We start from the raw sequence: 18370 nt of genomic DNA, 5'->3' as shown, positions 1-18370 counted from the left end.
CCCAAACAGAACATGAGAGATAAATTATTTTTAGGACATTTGTACCAGAGGGAGGACAGACAGAGCATTACCAGTAACTGAATTTTAAAACTTTTATCTGTAGGCATTGACAAATTATACAGTACTTTAGTAGAATTTTTGCAAATATGCTACATTTAAAGGCAAAAATATTGCATGGCAATTCAGGACCTCCAAACTGACTGTGCTTCCATGTCAAAGAAATGTTTTACAGATGTTCCTCGGTGCAAAGGCCAAGCAAATAATGCTAACTCTAGCAGTTTTACTTTGAAAATATTTGCCCGACACGTAGTGCATTTTAGTTTGCTTAGGCAAGTTCCCAAATAAATATGCAGTTAGTAGTCATTATTGCTGGGCTGCATATGTTTTCCTGTACATTCAATATAATTACTGAAAATATATCTCTACAGCATTTAGTTGATTATGCTTAACAAAGTAGGCCTACATGAAGTTTCAGCATGCACTTAGATAACACAGCTTTTGGGAAATGTGTTGTAGAGATTAAGTACTACTTACGTGCGACCAGAGTAGTACAAAAAACAAAACAAACAGAAAATAGCATGCAGTATGACTATATCTTTAAACATTTTCTGTCTTAAAATACTCTGTTACTCCATGCTCACCTCATTGAGTGCTGAAAACATGGGGAGATTAATTCATGCTTTTATTTTATATTGTAAATGATATACTTGTTTTTTATATCTCAAATAACACATGGGCAAGCTGCATAATATGTAAGATTTTTTATTTATGTTTTTAAGTATGTTGATCCTGCACAGTATTCTTGTTTTTATAAATATAACATTCTTAACAGTGTTAATGTCTAACTGTTACAGCATGGGTAAAGTCCTTTCGTAATGCAGTAAACACACACACACACTCATGGTCACTGTGAGATATTGTGAAAACAACACCTCAGGGTACTAGAGGACACAGTAACACTATAACTTTTTCCAGAAATCACTTCAAATGCACAGGACATGTAGAACATTTTCAGTTTCTAAGCAAGCTTTCATGAGTGCAATTGCCTTTTAATGAGTATATTGTTCAAAGTTTTGGGAATGAGTTTATATTATAATAACAATCTAAAATCGAAGTCTGTATCTAAACTGAATGTCTTTGGTTGGTTGCATGGAGCCAAAACCCCATCGTCTGATATCAATACCTGGAATCTCTTCATATGGGTTTTTCAGCTCAAAGTCAAAGTATGTCAACATGAGAAAGAGAAACTGCTTCAGCTCATTGGTGGCAAAGAATCTTCCTGGACACATGGTGGTTCCAGCACCCCAAGGCATATTGTAGTACTTGAGTTTCTTTCCAGCCTTGTAGAAATCGGTCTTTTTGCTTCCATCTGGTGTGAGAAAACGGTCAAACTTGAAGGTGAGGGGATCTGGGTACACCTCTGGGTCCACCTGAACAGCAGTGTAGGGGAAAATTGCCACTCTGTCACCATCTCGGATGTTGTACTGTTGTCCGTTGGCCATGTTGATGGTCATATCCTGCAGAACAGCTCTTGTAAGGACAGGTGCAGCCGTTAGACGGAGGGTCTCCTCCACAGCGCTGTCTAGCACGGGTGTTTTGAGGAGCATGTCTCTGGTCAGGTCAATAAGTGGCCCACCACGCTTTACCTCCTGCTTGGTTTCTCTGAGAACCTCCTCGACTTCCTTCTTGACAGCTGCCATAGCATCAGGGTGCTTCATAAGATACAAGAGTAGCCAGAAGGCTGCAGGACCTGTGTTTCCTTGAGATGCCCAGAGAAGTAGAAACATAAACCGATCCTGCATAAACTCTTGCATGCCATTCTCAGCCCTAGCCTGTTGCTGTTCTTGCACCCAGCCACTAATGTTGTCTCTGGAGCTCATCTTCTGCACCGAGAGCATGTTCCAGAACAGCTTCTTCAAACGCTCTGCCTCCAACTTCTCGCCAGGGCCCAGGACACCATAAGCCAGATTGGGGAAGAGCTGGTCATACTTTCTGAACTCACTGAAAAGTTCTTCCGAGTGTTGTCGGTCAATTTCCTTAGCTTTTCCTAAAGTCCCAGTGGTTTTGGGTGACTCGTTACCAAAGAGCGCCAGGTAGCCAGCTCGGAAGACAATGTTGTAGCTGTAAGAAAACAGTCCAGATTCTTGCCAATTATTGTCATTCCCAGATCCAACACTATGGAGCATTAAGTTCTGAAGATTGTTCATCATCGCCTGAGTCATGACAACCAGACCGTCTCCCATGAGATATTTTGTGCTTGATGTTTGGAGCAACTTGTGCTCGCTTTCCATGGAATGATAGCCAAATACTCTTGCAACCAGTTGCTCAGCAAACTTGGTAAAGTCCAGTTTTGCTCTTGCCTCTTTGACCACTGGGCCAAAAGATAGTGGATCTGTAATGAAAGTGAAATAAAAGCCACCAAGCTGCACTGTGAAAATATCTCCATGTTTTTCCTTCATTCTCTGCAGGAATTTTGCTGTGTCCTTCCTGAATTCCAGCACATGGCCAAGCCAGGGAATAGGGCCTTTATCCAGAGGGGGTTCTCCAGCCCGCCGGCGGCGAAAAGCCCCCAGAAGGTAAAGGCCACCTATGACAGAGATGAACAGAGCGAGCAGGATTTGAAGGAGATAGCCCATGTTCCACTTTTTGCATTCCAGTGGCAGAACGGCAGTTTTTGTTTCCTTGTTCTTGGCAGCTGTGTTTATACTCCTCCCACAGAAGTAATTCCAGGTCACATGACATGTCTTGACAATCCTTGCAGTGCAGAGCCAGTAAATGAGACTAAATATGGTCAGATAGAAATAAGTGAAATGTACAATAATGCATTTGTGTTTATAAGTAATAAATACTTTTTAAAGTGTCAAATATTAATTTGAATAAAAATAAAGTGTTGATGGAAGAATTTTCTATTGATTGCCTTTTTATTTTTGTAACATTTAGTACCATCCGAAGACAGCATTAAAATATATTTATATTTCTTTTTTTTCTTTTTTATATATAAATAACATTATAATGGAATAACATGTTTTGCTTTCTAATCATAAGGCAAAACATAGCTCCTTAATTAAAAGATGTCATCGAATTTTTACTTTTATACTTAAACTCCAACTAATTTATTAATTAGTAAACTATAGTAAGAGAGAAAGACAAGAGAGAATTGGATCACTGAAATGCCACTTGTGTATCAAATAATTAAAGATTATAACAATCAGATCAAATCTGATTAAATTTGACTTAAAGTTTTCAGGCCAAGCAAGATATACCATAAACAAAGATATCTCTATAAACAAATAAACATTTTAATTAAAATAATATTAAGGAAAATGTGAACAAATCTTTCTAGGGCAATGTCACTGGTAAAATAATTGATAGAAATTGTAAAGCAGTGAATGCTTCTGTCAGTGTAAAAGGGAAAGGATCAAGGTTATTCTTATCATTGAGATAAGCAACATCTCATTGCAGTAAGTAGACATGGTCTTGATGGTACAATAAAGGTTACCTTGATTCATTACTTATTGTTAAATGACTGCCTTCAACTCTCAATAAGTGCATTTACTTAGAACGATTCTAAAGAATAATACATAAATACTGTATATCAATATTTATTGTGATAACATGAAATTGTCAAATCCTCTTTTCCCAGTATTGGCAATGACAACGTAAAACATGTAATTTAAGCATTTATGTGATTTTTAAGATCTTGCTCGACATTAATGATGTGAATATTTCAAACTTAACCCTCCCATAACTTACCACAATTTTGAAAGTGTTATGTTACAATACTAAAACAGGGAATAATGTGTTTTCCAGCATTTACCTAAGACTTCCCTTGCAAAAGAGATTGTGGATGGAGGTCACTCGAGTGTGTGTATATCCCATATAAATTATGACCAAAGGGGGCTTCCCATTGCATTACTAATGGAAAAGTAAATCAAGTAGGCCTAAACATTATTATATGGTGGGTTGGGCAGGAATAAACAACTTAAAGTACATGGCAACAAAATAAGTCTTGTTTGGGATCTGAAACTAGGCACAGGAGGCACAAGTTAATTAGCATTTATAACAGCATTTTCAAATAATATAATTTGGGCCATTGTAGGACATTCACCTTTTTCCTTATAAACCACTTCATTAATTGTGCATTGTATTTAGATCTTTGTCATTGACCATGTTTACCTGCACTTAAGAAAAAAGTGTATTCAGTTCTGAAACGTCATGTAAACTAGAACACTGATTAAGAGAAAGCGGTTTAACACACCTAGGTTTCTCTCAGAGAACGCAGCTTAATGTGGCCATGTAAACGCATAAGTGGCGTCTTGATGGGTGTTTGAAGAGTGAGCGTGCATGGAACAGACCGGCATAACAAACGTCATAGGATGTAGTCCATCAACAAGTGAACATAGCAGAAAGAATTCAATAAATCTGGGAGTACAGTGGGAAAAATCACATAAACTGTAATCTATACCTATTTATTACACGGCTCTCTGAAATACTGGATTCGGTCAATGGTGCCATCCAGTGGTCCGATATTGCTCTGTTACAACTGCACATCTACATATCAGACCACTCATCTAGGTTCTGCAAGCCGTCTCTCCTGCTTCTGAGATCACTGTGAGATCTCTACAAGTAAACAAACGAACCAAAAATATTTAAATCGCATCAATGTTTCATGTCTATTTATTTGTTTATTTGGCAAGTAGTCTTTTAATGAGCTGAATAATGAGGAGTCAAACCAGAGGTTGATTCCAGTGGTTCAGCAATTTCTTTTTCTCAAATTACAGAATTTCAACGCAAATCAATATTATATCCATGTCCATGGATTTATTCATTTGGTTAGTTGCTTTGCATCTGGGTCTCACCCTTTCAGGTTAATTGTGCGATAACAACTTGCTGACTGTTTATTATCCAGATTTACACGGATACCAACCAAATAAACCATCTGCCTACTGTATATTATCCCTTACTTACACACCAGTGTAAAATATCGACTGTCCTTCATGTTCGAGTATATGATTTGTACATTGGGGGAATCTCAGTTTTACATAAGAGTGAAACCCCACTATTGCGGTGCAATTCTGCAGCAGGTCACGACAGAAAGTGAAGGATACAAACACAGCAACTACTCTGTAATATCTGGAAATAAATCAAAGTAACGAACATTTAAATAGCAAAGTCTTCCTCAGAACCCATGTCTTTAATTTAGGTTTACGGTTTGATCTGTGTTCCTGTTCATGATTATGGTTTCTTGAGTAAAACAAAACAAATCACTAGTTGAAATGGCATTAAATTATTGAATATTGAAATCTAAATTTTCTATTTCTTCATAATGTTACCAACAATGCACACTGAAACATCTAAAATTAACAATTGTATATTGTCTTGCAGCCTTTTCCCAATTCATTTTCTTCACTTTATTTACTTTTTACTACTTTGCTCTTTAGTCTTAATTATCTGTCCTTCAGATTCACAGGCTGAATAATAATTAACCTCTAGAAATGTTTTTCTAAAAAAAAATTATTCTTTACAAGCAATTGTGAGCTTGTTAGGGTCATTTTGTCATCTTTATAAACTATTGCACATGCTTCAGCAAACGCAAAGTTTTTTATATTTTTACTTTACAATTAAAGGAATATTCTGGGTTTAATACAAGTTAAGCTCAGTCGACAGCATTTGTGGCGTAATGTTGATAACCACAAAAGTCAATTTCAACTTGTCCCTCCATTTCTTTAAAACAAAAATTCTGTCATTCATTACTCTCATTTTTAAAAATTTTAGGTTAACAATTTCTAAGTTTGAGGGATGCTCTTGGGAGCACAATTTTTTGGGGAGTTCTACGATGATTTGATTAAAGGCTGTATAAAATCAAATCAATGTTTTTCCTTAATATCGTCATGATTACTGATGTAACCTCCGTTTCCCAGTGGAAGGAACGAGACATTGTGTCGATTGTAGTGACACAAGGGGTCTCTTCTGAGAGCCTCGCGTACCTTTGAACTTAAGAAAAGGCCAATGTCAAATTGGCAGACAGAATTTGCATGTCCCGCCCCCGGACATACAGGTTTAATGGGGAGCAGGCGAACGTCTATCAGACAGGTTTTTGCACTGAGGTTACGGTGCATTACAGTGGTAGGGATAGTGAAGTGGCAAGGGGAACACAACATCTCGTTCCTTCCATCGGGGCACGGAGGTTACACGGGGGTTGTCAAGCCACCCGTGGACATGGACCCCACCCCACGGAGGTTACAACAGTAACCATGACGTTCCCCTTCTAGATCAACTTGGTGAAGGGCGTAAGCGGAACACCCGGTCGGCTGTTCCATATTACTGTGTTCTACCGGCTCAGACCTGACAAAACACGGGACGAGACTGACTCAACCCTGAGGCTGTAGAACCTAGCAAAGGTGTTGGGTGTTGCCCAGCCCGCTGCTCTGCAGATGTCTGCTAGGGAGGTGGCCACACTTCTCGTACAGTGTGCTCGAAGGGGGGTACGGCCTGGGTGTGGTAGGCTAGGGAAATAGAATCAACAACCCAATTTGCTAACCTCTGTTTGGAGACGATGTTCCCTTTCCGCCGTCCACCAAAGCAGACAAAGAGCTGCTCAGAGCATCTAAAGCCCTGCGTGTGGTCCACGTAGATACGCAAACTCATACCGGACACAGCAACGAAGAGGCTAGGTCTGCCTCCTCCCAGGGCAGCGCTTGCAGGTTCACGAGCGAGCGCGATCAGGAGGGCCGTCTTCAAGGAGAGGGATTTGAGCTCGAATCAGTGGGAAAAACCTCCGCAGGGCAAGGAGTACAGCCAATAACTTAAGGCAGTTGATGTGTCAATGCAGGCGGGGCCCCGTCCAGGAGCCAGCAGCTGCATGCCTGTAGCACACGGCGCCCCAACCCAGTTGAGAGGCATCTGTGGTGACCACTACATGTCTGGACACCTGCTGTAGGGTGACTGCAACCGCTGTGCCTGGCTTGAAGCGAGTGAGCCAAACCAAGAAAAGAGATGTTCTGAACCGGAGAGAGCTTGCTTTTTTCCCTGTTGACCTGAGGCCCTAAGCGGCTGAGGTGCGCGAGCACCTGGTCCCTGTGGGCGCATAGTAACTCTTGAGAGTGTGCTAGGATGAGCCAGTAGTCATGGTAATTGAGTATGTGGATGCCCACTTCCCGTATCGGGGCAAGGCCTGCCTCTGTGACCTTGGTGAAGGGGACAGGGACAGGCCGAAGGTGAGGACCTACAATCGACACAACGTCCAGTGAGTGACAGAAGAGGAACTGCATTTAATATTTATGACCAATTTAATATAATAAAAATCAGTTTAGATATTTTACTTGTCCAGTAAAAATATCTAAACAGTATATATTAAGAGAATATCTCTTTTCTTGCCCCATTGGCTCATTTGTCATGCACCAGGTGGCAAATAGGGGTTTCTTTTTTTCCTTATTTTTGGCATAACCTCAACTAATATATGCAATTTTTCTCTGACAACAAGATATCTTGCGTCATTTTGCTTCTCAAGTAAATGTATCTTGTTTTAAGGATGTTTAGATAGTTTTTAAGTGCAGTGCATCACTTGATTTATATTGTTTCTTTTGTTTATGGCCAAGCATTGAAACATTGGGAAGGTCAATGGTGCAATTACAGACTAAGGACACCAAGGCAATGAGCACTGTATAGAGGTAGTGTACACAAGATATGCATTACAGCGATTTGTCTTGAACGGTACAGTGTAAACAATAAACCACTGGAAAATTTGAACCTTTTTCCTGGAATATGAAGTAAATATGAGGCTGTTAAAAGAGCTTGACACCATGAGTCTAGTAAAGTTTGCCCAACCTTATAGTGTGAACTCTTGATTGAAGTGTTTGGAGGGCAAAGAGCTTATGGGAATGGGAGGGGGTCATCTGATATACTGACCTTGGACTTTGCAGAAATGATTACAGATGATTTGTATAATGTGAGGTATGACCTCTAAATAACATTCTGTCAGGATCTAAAAAGACTCCTAGCAACCTCAGAGTACTGCACAAATAAACACTTGTCCCATTAACCACCACACTACAACCTAGCAATGTGGTGGCGAGTTTCACATAGGCAAGCTTGCTGCATAAAATGTGAAAATGTATACCATATTAACTATAAAAATTATCTAAAATAATGTCATCTAAATAAAATGTTAAGAAAGAAAAAACTACAACAATCATGAAAAGTTTCAAAAGTGCAGTTATGTCTAATCTTAGCTTTCTAAACCACAAGCATCAGCTCTATAAATTAATTTGAATAGTTTAATGGGATTTAACGGTTTGACTCCTAACCATGCAGACAAAGACCAATTTTCATAGACAGTCCCATTTCAACAGAACAAACTGAGGACCTTAAAGACAAAGAAAAAAAAGAGAATAAATATCCATGGATCATTTTTGTGATTGCGCTACTTACATAGTCATTTTAATCCATACGGTGAAGGGTCAAGGCTAACGTTATCTCTATGATAAGGGCATTGCAGAGAAACCTCTGATATCTTTGGAGGTTAATCAGTTGAATTTAGTCAAAGTCACAAAACAGAGTGACTCTACATCAAGCCAAAATATATTTATTTATTTGTGTATTTATAGAAGAACTATTTGCCATGTTGCACATATGCTTAATTTTCTTTGACTGTTTTAAGCATTAAAGGCACAAAGCCCTTCTTTATCCATTATATGTTATATACAATATTATCTAACATTGAATTAACTATAAAATATAGCATAAAATAATAAAATACATTTGAAATATTTAAAAGTGAAATTTTCAGAAAGTTATAGGGTTAGTTCACCCAAAAATGATAGTGCGCTCATTAGTTACTCACCCTCATGCCATCCCAGATGTGTATGACTTTCTTTCTTCTTCTGAACACAAACGAAGATTTATATAAAAATATCTCAGCTCATTTGTAGCTCCAAAAATCACATAAAGGAAACATAGATGTAATCCATTTGACTTCAGTGGTTCAATCCATGTGTTCAGAAGATATGATAGGTGGAGAGAGAAACAGATAAAAATGTACTCTTCAATTTTACTCTAAATCTCCATTTTCACTTTTACATCTGACAGTCACATCTGGTGACGTTAAGTTTAACGTTCACATCTGAAAGTGAAAGTTAAAGTGGAGATTTAGAGTAAAAAGGGACTTAAATAATGTTATGGAAGATATGGAATTAAACACTGGAGTCATAAAATGACTTTTATGTTTCCTTTGTGTGATATTTGTTTTGAAATAAATTTGGAGTCATTATAAGAATTTTATTTTATTTATTTCTTAAGGAAATATTCCACAAGACATGTGTTTTGAAATATTTGGCATATGACATGGAATTAATATTGCTGTTAGCGAATTAAAACAATCCCCCTCCACCAAAATAGGTTTGTTAATATTTACATTGGATATCTGTAGCTTTATTTGATTAACTCCCTGTGTAGTGTAGTGTAGTGCAAACGAGTGATGACTCAACATGTAAATCACTGAGAGAGTCTATGGTGCAATTTTCAGAGAAAATTGGTCCACATTAGAAATGGGGTTATCCCGCCCTCTCCTGGTATGTTTATGTCTCTAACAAGCAAAGTCAGTAACAACTTCATTCACCTAGCTTAATTTTGATGACAAATAAAATAAACAAATGCAAAATATATAATACTAGATAAAGCATGATCATGGGGCAATGGCCAATAAATTTAGTTTTTAGCCCTAGTCATCTATTCTTTATTGTGTTCTTTGCAATCTCAGATAGCATGTAAATGTGATATGTGAACTTTGACATCAGTTAAGAACTCACATATGCAAAAGTGGTAAAAATAGTAAACAAGCAGCATCTGTAACCACGTAAATAAACCACATAATAGCTGTTGTCTTCTGGAGGAGGTACTGTAAAACATCTATGGTTTGGAAGTCAGCCCCAGGTCTTTAAGGAAAGTTTCTTGTTAACAAAAATTGTACTTTCACACCAGTACGGCACTCTGTGGCACTCGAAAATGTCCACACATATGTCATTCTTCTGTCAAATCCATTTGTGGGTCTCTGGGAAATGCAGAGTAAAAAATGTAATCAGACTGGAAAATACTGGCATGCAAAGCACATCCAAGACATTTAACACAAACACAATGAATCCAAGTAGTATGCAGTTCAAAAGAGTTGTGGCTGGTTTTTAAGGGAATATGAACAGAAACAGAGGAAGCAGGAGGGGCAGGAAAAAAGGCAGTTCCTCAAAAGATGAGAAAATATATGCTTAACATCATATTTGATTAAACAGTTTAATCTCAGGAAATGTTGAGGGTGGTATAAGCTTATTTAGGGGCTGGTTTTACTTCCAAAAGTCTCTGACTGCATTGAAAATGTTGGATTTGAAATATAATTTCATATGGAAATAAACAAATTTGGTCTGAAAGTTGATTTGAGCTGCTTTTATCAGCTGTTGTTTTGGTTTAGTATTTATGAGTCAGATGCCATTAATGATTGTGATTATAATGTGGATACCATAAAAAATGGCTGTTCAGTATAATGGCCTTTACTTAATATTCAGTGAGCCAAGCCTTACACCAAAACTCAGTAATGTGTGTGTTGAACAGGCTATATCTTAACAGCCCCAAAACAGGAACACATGAACAAGGTCACCAGTGCATCATCAGTTTTCTTACAGGGGCATACACAGTTTTTACAAGCTGTTTAATTAATTACACCCCTTTCCTCCGGTCCACAACATCTGAAAACCTTTGTGGAGGATGGCACTCTCTTTTTGGGTACTTCCAAAGAGGTTTGAGCTCGGACACATCCACAGCTCCAGTAGAACTTTATGGAAGCAATTCCATGCCACATATATTTGCAAAAATATAAAGTATTGCAAAATAAAATAAAGTTTTGCAAAAGAAAAAAAGTATTGAGCAAAAAAAATTTTTTTTTTTAAACAAAAATTAAGTATCAAACATAAAATAAAGTATCGAGAGAAAAAAGAAAGTTTTGCAAACAAAAATAAAGAATTGCAAAATATAAATAAAATATAGCAAAAACCAAGATATAATTAATTGCAAAAATCAATGACTGTTGTAAAAGAAACTAAAGAACTTTTATCCTTTTTTATCTCTGCAACAGTAACACTTTCTATGTGAATCAACCACTTTGAGAATGGTTTTGCCTTGGAAGGGCCCTGAAAAATCAATATGCAGCCATGATCATTTCTTTTGAAATGTTTGCTTGTGGTGTAATTGTAACAGGTACAGGCAGGGGCAAGCAGCTCAAAGCATCAGCATTTGGCATCTGTATGCCAGGTCTGTAGCACAAATCATAGTCACATTCCCCAAGGATCACAATCCAGCATAACATGAGATGTGACAGAACTGAAGACATTGGCTTGGAGTGATGCAATAGACACAGTAAGTTTGTATGGTCAGTGAAAGTGGCAAAGTGTTACAAAGTGACGGCCTGCAAGATATTGCTGATGATCGCCAATGCCTCCTTGTCGATCTGGGCATGATTTTCTTTCTGTTGACGTCATTGTTCTGGAAGCAAAAGGGCTGGGCATCTCTCGGCCATCACACTTGAGGTATCTCAGATCAGTGCCAGGGGTTTCTTCTCATCAAAATGCACCAGCACCCTATCAGTTTGCAGCAGCTTCCCACCACCATGTAGAAGACTGCTCAAGGAGGTGATGGAGTGGTTCCAGAAACGGTGGGCTTGTCGGGTAGAAAGCCGCTATAAAAGTTAAGCAGTTCTAAGAATGTTTGAAGTTCTGTTTAGTTCTTAGGGGGATTTGCTTCCTGGATTGCCTAAACCTTTTTCCCAGTTGGTTTGACACATCCTTATCCACCTGGGAACCCAGAAATTGGACTTGACTGGCAGCAGAAATTCAGTTCTCTTTTTGCAGTTGTAGCACAACTTCTCCAAAGCATTCCAATAAGGCACTTAGCCATATGTTGTGGTCTTCTATGCTTTTACTTGAGATCAGGATGTCATTCAAATATGGTTAAACTCCAGGATTTCCAGAAAATAGAGTGTCCACGAATCTCTGAAATACTGACACTACTGTTGACACCCCAAACTGTAACCAGCGGGCCTGGAAAAGGCCATGGTGAGTGTCAATGGTCAGTTGATCTGCTGCTTTGTCATCTAGTTGAAGCTGTTGATAGGCTTGTTTCAAATCAAGCTTGGTGAAAAGTACTACCCCTGCTTGCTTTGAGAACAGTCCAGACATATTAGGTATGGGGGTAAAAACAGGTTTGATGCCTGTAATTACTGTGCAGCGATAAACACCACTAATTTTCAAGCCTGTGTGGTCTATGGGTGTGGTCCATCTTGCATGTCCTACAGGCTCAGAAATACCTTGAGCCACCAGTTTGTAAAGCTCTTCATCAAGCTTTGGGCGTAGAGCAAATGGAACTAGGCATGCCTTGGAGCAAAGGTGAGGTGTCTGCAGGATCGATGTCAACAGAAATTGTCTGGGAAACCCCAATGTCTTGGAACACCTCTGCATATTCGGTCAGAATTGACTCCACAGACAGTAGCTGCACCTTGTGCACTCTCTCCACTGATATACCTAAAGCATCAAACTAGTCTCTTTCCAATAGGCTTGTGCCATGGCCCTGGATGACAAACAAGGGCAATGTGTTTCGTGTCCCTTTATACAGTATTTCCATTAATCCTTTTCTTTTCAATTCCAGAGTTGTTTGTGAACACTGCTTTAACACTCCACTGTCTAGATGTATCTGAGGGGATTGAGTTGGCCACAGTGTGTGGTAGATGTACTCACTCATCAAGAAACAAGCTGATCTTGAATCCACCTCCACTGTGTGTGCTTTTTTGTTTAGAATGACAGTGGCCAGATATGGTTGTTTCTTCCTGGTGCCTGATTCTTTACTGGTATTTTATATGGGGTAATCATCATGGTGTTTGTCTGTTGTGAGCTGAGTGTTCATGAAGCTTTTACACGTTTGGAGAAAATGGTAGTAAAACAGAGTTTTCTCATATTAATCATGACTACATCACTGGGAAGGATTCTACAGAAATGCCATGCTGTTCTCTGCACTTCAAACAAACCATTTGACATATGTGTTGCGCTAGAAAACAATCTTTATCACTCTGACGGACAGAGTTTTAAATGTCCGCCATGGTCTATTTTATTCATCATACTTGCATTTGTTTCAGTTCTAGGACTTCCTTTTGGGGGATATAGCATCCGTTATAATCAGTGACATTCACAGACTTTAGTAGGGACAGGGGCGGAAGGATACTTTCTTTTTGATGTTGTACAGTTTGTGCACTTTATTATCATTACATGAATCTGTCAAATGTTGGACAGCATATGTAATAATTATTCATATGAATTTATTTATTAAATCTGCAGATGTGTTTTCAACTGATGCAGACCCTGGCCATACCAGTCTTCTTTTATCTTTCTAAATTGCAAGCTACAAGGAAGCAATGTCCTCATCTGGCTTCATGTCTTAATCTGATTGATAATGTGGAAATTCATGTGAATTTCAGCAAGCAAGATATGCTGGAGCGCTTCATCTAAAACGCCACACACAATCCGATCACGTAGCATAGCTTCCAGCTGATTTCCGAAATCACACAGAGCAGACAATCGTCTAAGACATGGTTTCATTGGGTTTTTGCTTACAGTTGTGCAAGTGAAAATGCTGCACAATTTCAGACGGGGTTGAACTGTAATGACGTTTTTTAAGCAGCCACTATATTTGTATAGGTCACAGAATTTAGTTGCACTGGCATGAGCACAGAACGCAAAGTGGAATATGTTTTTATCCCACACACACTGATTGGCACTGAGCATTTTTTTTACATCATCGTCTATATCGTTTGTATGACAAAAACATTCCAGACGTTCAATGTATTCTCAACCATGTTCATCAAACTCTTCAATACGACCCAAGGAAACCATGAAGGTACTCTCATTTTTACAATAGCCTTTTGTTGCTTTGCTAGCAAGCTCCTTAAATCAGCATCGGTAAAACCAGTTAGCATTTGGATCCTCTTCTTCACCAGTATTAGATCTATAAAAGAGAAGAAGACAATGGGCCTAGGAAGCTCAGGGAGTATTGAAGCTTACTACCACCCCTGGAGTTGCAAGTTCGAATCCAGGGTGTGCTGAGTGACTCCAGCCAGGTCTCCTAAGCAACCAAATTGGCCCAGTTGCTAGGGAGGGTAGAGTCACATGGGGTAACCTCCTAGTGGTCGCGATTAGTGGTTCTTGCTCTCAATGGGGCGTGTGGTAAGTTGTGAATGGATCGCGGAGAGTAGCATGAGTCTCCACGTGCTGTGAGTCTCTGCGGTGTCATGCACAGCAAGCCACATGATAAGATGCGTGGATTAACGGTCTTAGAAGCAGAGGCAACTGAGACTTGTCCTCTGCCACCCGGATTGAGGACCACCACGAGGACCTACTAAGTAGTGGGAATTGGGCATTCCAAATTGGGAGAAATATGGGGGATAAAAAAAGAGGAGATGAGGGTCCACATGAGGGTCTTTATTTAATAAAAATGTATTTAATCAGTGAGTCAAGCATTACATCAGAACTCTATAATGTGTGTGTTGAACAGGCTATCCTTGCATTCCAAACGAGATTAATCCACCTCTGAAGGGCACTTTGAAGGGGGAATGATCATGGCCACCATGTTAAAGGGTCGTTCCAAAGCGGAGGGCTCATAAATAGCTGCTTTGAAGGGCCTGTCAAAGCAGGCATTTCTTTAAGGTTCAACTGATGGACTCTTTGACGGACACTTCACTGTTTCGAACCTCTCTTTAGAGAGAAGCGCCTCTAAACAACACACTATAAACACAAATCTGTGGTTTATAAAGGTTTTTTAATTATTACAATTAACTTTTTCAAACATTTAAACACCTGGCTTTCTGTTTGAACCTGGCTTTTGCTTGTGTTATTTTCCTGTAAATTGGCTTGATCTGTTATTCTTATGAAGGAGTTGAAATAAAAGAAATATACACAGTGGCCTTTTAATTATTTAATCATTTAACATATATTAACATTTGTATACTGGTTCTTTTCTTGGTTCGTATTTTTTTAAATAAAACAAATATTTAAACATGAAGATTACATTTCTTATTAAAGGCTAAAAGTTTTAAAGAATTTTGTTTGCATTTTGAAAATAGTTAATAGTATGTCAAAACCATATATAAACATTTCTGATTAGGTGCAGGTGATGGTCATTAGCGTCAGCCTTTGTGCGATGGCAGCGGCTCATTTGGTTTGGATAGATGACTCTGAATTGCGATCCGAATGACTGATATATTTGTGCTCTACACCCTTCAACTCTCTGAAGTGGATACAATGACACCCGGGACGGAGAAAAAATTGTACCAAAAAATTACCAAACAAATTATTAAAACAGCAATTGCGAGTGGGTTGGCCAATGGGGTAGCCAGGCTTTGGTCCATGGTGGACACAGCCACCCTTGGACACCCCCTAGCCCCACCATTGGAGGCAAATACATGATTAAGTCAGACAGGATATTAGATGCTGCTTCAAATCCTTTGTTTGTTGAGAAGAGTGAGTAACATTAGAAGAAATCTTTTAATTTCTGGAATATTTTTTAGATATCTCAACAAAGCAAAAACACCAATTACAGAGGTTGTTGCCATTCTCACTACATAAAAGTTATACATAAGACTCCAGTGGTTAAATACATGTGGTGTGGGTGAGAAACAGAACAAAATTTAAGTCAACTCATGAATCATATTCCAGTTCATCTGAAGACATACTATAGGTTTTGGTGGGAGACCTGCTGCACATTAAAGGAATATTTCACCCAAAAATGAAAATCCTCTCATTATTTACTCACCCTAATGCCATCTCAGATGTTTATGACTTTCTTCTGCTGAACACAAACAAAGATTTTTAGAAGAATATTTCAGTTCTGTTAGTCCACATAATGCAAGTGAATGCTGATCAGACATTTGTTGCACCAAATAACACATAACAGAAACACAAAAGTAGTTTATATGACTGCAGTGCTTAATTACACACCTTCAGAAGCAATATAATAGGTGTGGGTGAGAAACAGAACAATATTTAAGCCATTTTTTACTCTAAATCTCCACTTTAAATTTTACATCTGAAAGTGAACGTTAAAGTGGAGGTTTAGAGTACAAAAATCTATTTAATGTGCAGCAGGTTTCCACCAAAACCTATGTTCCCTTTACAAAAAGCTTCACTAGGATGCTGTGCTGAGAAAAGCGATTTGGGAACAATCCTACATTGTGACCAGCTGTGAATATGTGTGTAACACGTCAATGAACATTAACCGGAATTTATAGCCTCGGCTGGTGAGATCATTGGATGCACCTGTGGCCAGGCTATAAATAGATGTGTCACCAGCGTGTCGTCAGATCTATTTTCTTCAGAGCCATGATATGTGTGTGTGTGTGTGTCTCACAAGCCTGTCAAACTTTCTTTCCTCTATTAGGAGTTAGAATTGGTTAGGCAGTGCGCAGTGAACCTTTTCTCCTTTCTCTTCTTTCTTAAAAAAAAAAAATGAGAGAATGACTGAAAGTCGGAGCAAACAATGCGTGTTCCTTTGTTTACACTCTATGGCCGAGAGGGACATGCATCAGTTTTGCTTTGTTTGGTTGGGGGAAGAGCATGCTGCTCTCACATTGGAGCGGGACGGGTGCAAGCATTGCAATCTGCTTTCGGGCGAAATGCTTCGCATTCGCCTCGCTTACTTCCAGGAGTCAGCGCCCACTCTTTCATCGTGGGGCTCTCGCACATATTTGGCTGAGGAGCGAGAGATGGGTCCGTCCCTATCGCTCGCTCTCTCCCCAAATCCAGCTGAATCGTAAGCCTGATGCGTGCCTCTTTCTTTCATGAGGGGGGCGCTGAACCTCTGTACATTCCACGCATAATAATGAAGCGGCTGAGAAATTACTCGAGGTGGTTACTCGGGCTGTGGCCAGACTACAGCTAGACTGGCCACGCGAACAAGTGAACCCCCCCCCCCCAAACGCTCCAAACAGAGACAGATTAAGACAGATTTCTGTCTGGTGGCAAAAAAAAAAAAAAAGAAGGGAACGCTATATTAGTCTCTTCCTTTCTTTGATGAATCTATTTACTTCCTGTGTCTTCGTGCCCTTGATGTCGATATATTCGACTATCATGAGTGCTGAGACACGGCGGTATTCAATGATGCTGCCGGTCGAAGAGACGCGTGCGGGCTATATCTCACCGGGCTCGGCATCGTCATTTAAAAAGCTCTCTCTCCCCACAAAGCCTTGCAGGATGACCTCCACTTTAGTGGGGAGGGCTTATCAAGCGGCAGGTCAGGCTGGTGCTGCTCTGCACACAATTTCTGTATTACAGGCTTACCAGGCTGACCTGCTGGACGACCTGAGTGTGGGTGCTGCGCTCAATGAGCAAGTTTTTTCCACAGTTTTGCCACAGATCTTTCTCTCCGCGCGACCAAGCAAACAGCCTGTGCTATTGGCCGGTATATGTCTGCCTTGGCCAGCGTGGAGAGGCACCTTGACACAAGCTTTAGGGCATCAAGGACAAGGATAAAGTTTTCCTCCTCGATGCCCCGGTTTCGCCTACTGGCCTATTCGGTGATGCCATGAGCACGGTTATCTCCAGTTTCCAAGAGGCGAAAAGCCACAAGGAGGCCTTTGAGCAGTTCCTCCCTCGCCGCACTCAGGGGGCGGGTCCGTCGGCCACCCAGACCCGCCTCGGTCCTGTTAGAAGGGAGGCTCAAAAGCAAAGCGTGGCGAGTCGTACTCCTCCTCCCAGGGATTGGGGACAGTCTCATCGCCCTCAGCAGCCCCCAAAGTAATGTCTAACATCTAAAAGAAGAAAACCCTGATGGTCTTGTGCCTAGTCTTGTGGGGGTAGCTCCCCTCAGGACGGGGCGCATTCTCCACTTCACCCCTCTCGGTACCCTCGCGAAGCCTCTCCATTCCCGCCGTCATTTGGTGTTTTGGGTGGTAGAGGCTCCCATCAAAAACATGGGTGTTTCGCTGCTCCCTGCATTTATCCAGGACGCAGAACACTCGACGCCCCCTCAACAGGAAGTGTTAAAAGATTTATACCCATCTCAGAGAACCTGGCAGCGGAGAAAATTCTGCCAGATATTTCGTGGGTCCTAAGAACAGTAGAAAAGGGCTACAGAATTTAATTCACTCACTGCCTTCCGTGTTTCAACGGCATGGTTCCCACTAACGTAAACCAGATTAGTTATGTCTACTGTGGGGAAAACTGCAAAATCTCCTGGTTAAAGGGGCCATAGAACGTGTTCCCCTTCCAGAGAGAGAGTCAGGTTATTACACTGAATACTTCCTGGAGGGTGACGGGTTGTGTCTGGCCTTAGATCTTAAAGCTTGAACTGC

At 40.0% G+C, this 18370-nt stretch overlaps 1 protein-coding gene across 1 annotated transcript; it reads right to left on the bottom strand.

Moving 5' to 3' along the window:
- Window positions 1–880: 880 nt before the first annotated feature.
- On the bottom strand, window positions 881–2742 carry LOC127645249 (5-beta-cholestane-3-alpha,7-alpha-diol 12-alpha-hydroxylase-like). The gene has a single exon (XM_052128804.1). It carries the CDS (start codon window positions 2634–2636, stop codon window positions 1104–1106), a length of 1533 nt encoding a protein of 510 aa, XP_051984764.1. The 5' UTR covers window positions 2637–2742; the 3' UTR covers window positions 881–1103.
- Between the last annotated feature and the right edge of the window lie 15628 nt (window positions 2743–18370).

Source organism: Xyrauchen texanus, chromosome 6 (assembly GCF_025860055.1).
Source record: "Xyrauchen texanus isolate HMW12.3.18 chromosome 6, RBS_HiC_50CHRs, whole genome shotgun sequence".
Taxonomy (NCBI): Eukaryota; Metazoa; Chordata; class Actinopteri; order Cypriniformes; family Catostomidae; genus Xyrauchen; species Xyrauchen texanus.
The sequence above is the reverse complement of the archived record's forward strand: the minus strand, read 5'-3'. Positions and strand labels throughout refer to the sequence as shown.